The sequence below is a fragment of the Gastrolobium bilobum genome, unplaced genomic scaffold (genome assembly GCF_033153095.1).
Source record: "Gastrolobium bilobum isolate Gb01-03AN ecotype WA unplaced genomic scaffold, APGP_CSIRO_Gbil_v1 utg54545, whole genome shotgun sequence".
Taxonomy (NCBI): domain Eukaryota; kingdom Viridiplantae; phylum Streptophyta; class Magnoliopsida; order Fabales; family Fabaceae; genus Gastrolobium; species Gastrolobium bilobum.
The window spans coordinates 22,339-29,539 of record NW_026899767.1 but is presented as its reverse complement, the minus strand read 5'-3'; the positions used below and the strand labels follow the sequence as shown (position 1 = coordinate 29,539).

The window sequence follows — 7,201 nt, the reverse complement described above, 5'->3', positions numbered from 1 at the left end:
TGGTATGAGTATGAGTAAGTTGATTTCACAATTTTACAAGGCAATATGGGTGTTGTTGACGCTACCATAATACCATTTGCTTAAATTAAAGTTCAATTAACTACATGTTGGCCTATTTTAATTAGTAAAAGCAACTGATTCATTTGATAAGTGATTGATACGAATAATTGCATGATAAACATATATTAAAAATAATAATCATTTTATTAACTAAAATAATTGCTTGTAATTCATGTTAATGACTTATTCTTGAGGAGTGACTCTTTGGTACAGCAGATGTACTATACATCTTGACCAAGAAAAGCTAAACTTTTGGACTTGTTGTGAAATAAGAGAAAAGATTTGGATTTAAATGGGAGTAAAATTTTCCAATTTGAGTAAATGATGTACCGTACTCGATACAGCAGTGGCACCTAATAAATTTTCACTCTTGAGAAGTTAAGAGACTAGTATTTGAAATTTTGAATCATTTTACCTTAAACTTACTTAAAAGTATAAGTAGTATGATACAACTTATTGTTAAATTTCTTATTCAATAATGTCTTGATTTATCATTAGGAGCTTACATTCACAAGTTATCTCAGGCAAACTCTTACTAATGTGTCATTACATAAGTGAATGATGCTATTAAAAAGTAGAGCAGTAGTAGATCAAAACTAAATCATTATAATACAGTACATATATTTTTCACATTTTCGTAAGTTGGGTTTGATTTTAATGTCTGTGCCGTTTGAAACTGAATTAACTAAAATTTTTTACTGGTTTGGTTCCATAGTCAGTTTGGTTTGTTAAACTATGAACACCGTTATATTAGTTTTCTCTGCCAGAAGTTGCAGAGCCTACCTGGAGATACTAAGTAAGTACATAAATATGCATTTCACAAAGTTCAAATCAGTTTTCTGTTGGGTCTAATGGACTAAATTTAGAAAACCATGAGACTGCATAAATCATGATCGCACATTGTAGGCCCTAAAAATCACTCTTCGTTAAATCTGGACTAACGAAGGTAGGATGAGGATAACCATATATATAGTCTTACTTACTTTCATATATTTGCAAAGCTGTTTTGCGGATCTAAACTGGTGACTTTTCAGTCACAAAAAAACAGCTTTACCACTATTCTAGTCCTGAATTCGTACATTGCAGGCCCTAACAATTAAAAATTGTATAGATATCCATTATTCTTAAGCTTCTTTGTATAAATAAATATAGTAGCTAAAAGTTGCTTACAGTCAAAGTTAAAATTAATTTCTTCAACTAGAGTGGGAAAAGTTCTGGCTTTGCATCCTTATCCATAAACAATTGGGTGTATGGTACCATTTTTTGTTGTTGAGTACAAGTATGGTACCGTTTCAAGTCCTTGCTACAAAGCTATTACTGATTGACAGGATTACAAACCAGAACAGTAAAGAATCCTGGAAAATATGCACCAATAAAAGAATACAGCAAAGGTTGTGAGGTTACTGTTTCTATGGAGCAAAATCATAATTGAGTTCCTAGCTATAATCTGTGCTTTAGACCTTCAGTGATCATGCTGCAGAAAACTCAAATGGAAGCCTTGTCTCAATTGCATATGACATCAGAGTAAAAGGCTATGGTCCTTCTTTCACAGTTTTGTATACTTAATAATTCAACATCAAAAACTTCAAACTGTTTTGCGCTGAAAAACGTTGAAGGTCCTACCTGCAGAACACCAAACATCAGGCATGATACTCAGGATAGATTATTAAATTCAGAATCATATTTCTTACAGTAAGTTCGGAGCAGTCACAAGAACTGTGATAGTAACTCAAAATATTAGTAAGAATGATGAACTATTAAGAGGTTCTCAGGATTGAAACCTATATGTAACTGCAAGTTGGACATAATATTGAAATGAAGTTTTCTTATGCCTAGAAGAAAAAAAAAAAAAAAGTTTCAATCTGCTTAGCAATAGTTTCAAACAGATTAGTTTTATTTTATTATATATTTTGGTGAGTTCAACAGGTTCTGATTAGTTATCAGAAAAGGGTAAGCTGGATCCAAGTAATAGACTTCAATATTCTGCCAAAATTTCTTTTGCAGGTGTGAGAGTAAAAAAAGATCTGAAAAGTTATTGGCCTGTGCATTTGGTGTTGTAGAAGATCAAAATTACACCCACATTAATGAAAGGATCACGATTGATCATAACAAGCTCCTTGAGGGGGATTGGGGGCAAGAACCAAGAAGTATGCAACTGTGCATCAGTTAAGCATTCTGATTCTAACAAATGAATTGGCCAATGTTGAAAGAGAAATCAAGAATCTATTAAGCAATTGCTATATACATTTATCTATCACTTGCTTATACAATAAAATCAAATAGACATTAAAGAAGCAATAATTATTGACAGAAATAGATAAGATAATGATTTTCAACATAACTCATGTATGCCTTGGGCGTGCTGTATGTTAGACCAGAGACACTGGGAGTTTGTATACAGCCAAATTCGAATTTCTCCTTTTTAAATAGTTCTATTTTGTCCAAACTAGTTCCAACCACGTGTCAGAGTTAAATCATCTGACTTTATTGCTGCAAATTGTAATACATGATAATTTTGTGAGTAAAGCACAAGGCAAATTTCTTTGACCTTAGCATACTGATAGGAATATATTCATGTAAGTATATGTAGGTATATGTAAGTTGGGTAGTAGGGGATTATGGGAGCATGATAAGTCTGTTAGTCAGGATATTCTAGAAGAATGAGTTTGTTAGAGGAAAGAAGGAGGGTGGTGCTGAGGTGGCATGGCTGTTAGAGGGAATAAAAGATGTGGAGTGGCATGAGCAGAGGCATGGAAATAGATGGGAATTTGGGACTTGGGCTGGGAAACCAGATTGGTAGAGAATCAACACCTCTCTAATGTGTTGAATTGTATCTTTCTTTCTTTCCATTTTCTGTCTTCGTAGCTAATAGGAAAACCTCCATTGTAGTAGTTTGAGTCTTTGTTATTTTCATTACTATTGCTTGTAATTTTAGCTTATCAATATACAGAAAATCCATAAGGTGTTCCTTCTGGGCCAAAATACTCTGTTCTTAGTAGTTATTTTGCTTCATCTCTGATCCAGTTCTAACACATATACTAAGCTAAGAGGGCGAGCCTAGAGCAGTTGTAAAACCGCTTCTTTGTGATTGAAAGATCATGAGTTTGAATCCGAGAAACAGCTTTTAGTAAATATGCAAGGATAAGACTATGTACAAGAATTGTCCCCACCCCAACCCTCATTAGTCGGGGTTTAACGAGGAGCGATTTTCTAGCATACACTAAGTTCTAAGCAGTCAATTTCAACAATATGGAAAGACTCCAAAACAAGTTAGAGAAAGGAGATAAACGAAATGAGAGATGTAGGAGGAACTCACCGGTGGTCCAAGTTCAGGGGGGATAATGATTCTTCTCTTCCCACCTGGTCTCATGTCTCTAATTCCTTCCTCAAATCCTACATCAGAAAATGTATTTTACTCACTTCCTTCTGCATTTATTTCTTCCCCTTTTTGGTTCATTTGGGGAAAGACAGAAAGCAGACAAAGGATGAATACTTTTTGTCATACAGTTTGCAAGGAAACTAATAGTACTAAATCTTAATAGTTTTAACCTGGAACCAATGCCTTAGTACCCATGCGGATTCTGGCAGGAGAACCCTGCAAATAAGTGCTGTCAATTCGGCGCCCAGATTCATTATAGCCAACATAGTGAAAAATCACCTGCAAGGTATAAAATGTAATTGGATAATAACCAAATTAGTGAATGTAGTTTGTGTATTAAAGTCAAGTTTTAAATAACAGTGCCTTGTGCCTTAAAGTTACAGTTTTGCAGGGCTGAAAATGACATTCTTGAGATAGCTTTAAAGCTATAATATCGGCCACTATCAACTAATCACCTCACCTGACTGATAAAGTCTCTGAGCCAAGTATGGGTAGATGATAAAATTAACGTTAAAAAAAAAAAAAAGGCAAAACTTGGAGCAGGTTGCTCCTTGTGATTGGAAGATTATGGGTTCGATTATGGGAAACGGACTTTTTGTAAAAATGCAAAAGTAAGACTGCATCTAATCAACCCTCATCCTTACTCTCACAAGTTGAAGAGTCTTGTGTATTGAGGTTTGCCATTTTTTTATAAATAAAAAATTACATTGACTGGGAGTTTCTTTGTAATACAATAAATAAATAAATAACAGAAAAATCATATTATCCTCTATTAATTTCACTGAGAAAATGGCAAGGATAGATGTACAAGAATTTCCTGCAAAAATCCTTGGACGAAGTAGAATGGAGAAGGGCTCTATCAACAACAGTTGACACAAAACCTAAGATAAAATTCCAGAGAATTACTTAGCAGTATCAATAAGTCATTCTCTTATATTTTATGCTCTCGCCACAGTAAAAATTTAGGCTGACTTGCTTAACAATTTCCTTGTAGCCAAGTGATACAGAATTTACTTTTTTCTCGAAGGAATTAAAATATAGCTGGAAGTCATTGATTTAAACAAAGACAATTTATTTAGTGGACATGCATCAACAAATGGAGAAGCTCTATTTCAATCTGATATTCTTTCTGTATTTTCCTCAGCTGCTATTGCTAAGAAATTATTCAAACCCTAGTGTACAAGGCTACCCGACTTGCGAGGATAAGGGTGAGGGTCAATTGTACGTAGCTTTACCCTTACATTTTTGCAAAGTTTCCCAAATTCGAACCAATAACCTTCTAGAGCAACCTTACCACAGCTCCAAGGCTCATCCTCCTAGTTTCTTACCATGAGTGTGGAAGTAAAAATTACACCAAAATTGTGAGTAGTTAGACTGTACTTTAAAATATCTAAAGGCTCAAAAACAAGACCCTCATAGTAAAAACAGGTTTCAAAGCAAACCAAGAGGAAAAGTCTTCTAGACAATATTATAGCTTCGTGGCATCTTGCTCTAGATTTCGGAAAATTATAAAACCTCTCCAATCAAACCACTCAAACATCAATTTCCATTTTCCCCTACCTCAATAAACTCAAGATATTCCTTGAAACAATAAATTATTGAGCAACTGGTGATGCAGCACAAATAATTGCTTCAACACTTTCCTTATCATATAGAAAATATTTTCATATCAAAGCAATATATACTCCTTTCCGTTCTCTAATAATATTTAAAGGTGTAGTCAGTTGCAAAAGACTACATAGGGACAAATCTAGTTCTCATTTTGATGCTCATTGCCTAATATTTTTGGAAAGTGCTTCTGCCAAACGATTGTCTTAAGAGTAAATTACAAAGAAAGAAGTGCAGATTGGAAAGAAAATAAAATAAAAACCTGTTGACCATCCTTTGGGCAATCACCTTTACCAACTTCAAAATCTCGGTATATGAGCCCTGAATCAGACTTCACATAGTTATCTGAAGATAGAACTTTAACTTCAAAACCTGAAATGCATATCAATAAATCAGACCATCATATCCAAAAACATATCCAAGAGGTTCACAACAAACAAATGTCCTATCTTACATCAGTTTTTCATACATGATTATGTTACTCTCTAAGTTCAATAAGAAAGATTCTATTATTATTTTTTTACATTGTGATCTCTCTGGTCAGTGTCACAGTTGTGTTTGTCTACTGAAATTCTGTGTGAAAATTTTAGGAGCCTAAGTGAAAAGCATATAGCTAAATCACACATGTAGATCTTTGAAGAGATGGAAAAACAAGCATTGTTACCTTCTCTAATAAAACTCGGGAAGTCTTCTGGTGCATTGTTTTCTTTCTGTACGCGCTTATTTTGTTGTAGCAAGCGTTTTTCATCATATGGATTCAAACTCTTTGTTTTCCCATTAGAAGAAAAAGTTGGAAAAACACCAGTTGAGACCAAAACAGAAAGGATAAGAAGTTTCCTCCTTAATGCTTTCTCAGAATGTAATATGGAACTATCCTCCACTCTGTCCAACAGATAAAAACAACACAGGAGGCTACTAAATGATAATCCACATTCAAGAAATTTCACAAAAAGAATGTCAATCTACAGTTCACTCTTACATGTAATCCTTTGATTTCTGGTTTGTGCATCCATGAGTCAATTGTTTCCTTTGAGAAAATATAGTTCCTTGTACAGCACAAGGGAAATTTACTGCCAAAAAAAGTAAAAAAAATTTAGTTAAGAAATACCTGCAAAAAATCCTATTCACTAATTTGTTGCCAAAATCATTAACCTTACAGCAACAACGCCAGCTACAAGTAGTTCAAAGATTTAGTTTATTTACATTAAATTTTACTTTTCCTCCTTATTTTGGCAGCTAATGTGAGCAGAAAATATGGCATTGACTCTATGTGGTTTTAAACTTCAAACCAACAAAGTTTGAAGATTCTAACATCATATATTAACCATTTTTTCTGGTGGGGTTGGGATATGGGAAAAGTAGAAGTGGACATTAACACATATTAACTTTAATATCAACAACAAACACAAAACACAATCAAGTTCACAATAAAAAGATGTAAAATTTAATAGATTCTGATGCTGAAACATAGAGAACCATTCAAACCCAGAATTATGATTTCAAAAGGGAAGTTAAAGCGATACCCCACAACCAAAAAGTTTTCATATTTCATCAGTTTCTTGTGAATTTTGAGTGTCAAAAAGAGAGAGAGAGACTTACAGGGAAAAGATGGCATGGGTGAGAGAGAGGGTGGTGAAGTTATAAGTAGTTGCATAGCCTCCAAGAACAAAAGCAGAAAAATACTGATGTTATCCACTCTAAGAATAGAAGCACAAATTTTATTTTATTTTTGATATAAAATTTACAAGTAGAGAAAATTACTAGCATCATATTACATCCTTTTTTATTTTGTGTCTTTGAAAAAAATGCGTCTGATACATTATTTAATTTTTTAACTCTTTTTTTTATAATTATTTAAATTATTAATATTTTTTTTTAAAAAAAAAAGTTCAAGGTTTGGTGTTGATAACAGATTCAACATAATTCGAAAATATGTATTAAAAAATTCGCCATTAAAGGATATTTTGGGGGAACAAAAGATAGGTCAATATGAAGAATCTACAATATCTAAATAATTTGTGTTATTTTAATTGTTAGTTAATGCAGTGGTTTAATAGCATAAATAAGTTTTACATGGCCAAAGTATATTATTAAAGAATTATATCGAGTGGATAAATTTCGTTCATTTTACAGATTTTATATTAAATATTACAT

General features: G+C 33.1%; 1 protein-coding gene across 2 annotated transcripts; it reads right to left on the bottom strand.

Moving 5' to 3' along the window:
* Positions 1-1,217: 1,217 nt before the first annotated feature.
* Positions 1,218-6,729, bottom strand: LOC133293279 (peptidyl-prolyl cis-trans isomerase FKBP20-2, chloroplastic). Of its 2 annotated transcripts, none has more exons than XM_061491816.1 (7): positions 6,647-6,729; positions 6,027-6,117; positions 5,712-5,929; positions 5,310-5,419; positions 3,610-3,718; positions 3,377-3,453; positions 1,218-1,683 (listed from the first exon to the last, which is right to left on the bottom strand). In XM_061491816.1, exons 1-7 carry the CDS (start codon positions 6,699-6,701, stop codon positions 1,564-1,566), a joined length of 780 nt encoding a protein of 259 aa, XP_061347800.1. In that variant the 5' UTR covers positions 6,702-6,729; the 3' UTR covers positions 1,218-1,563. The 2 variants fall into 2 exon arrangements, with proteins under 2 accessions (XP_061347800.1, XP_061347801.1); XM_061491817.1 differs by lacking the exon at positions 1,218-1,683 and adding an exon at positions 2,408-2,550.
* Between the last annotated feature and the right edge of the window lie 472 nt (positions 6,730-7,201).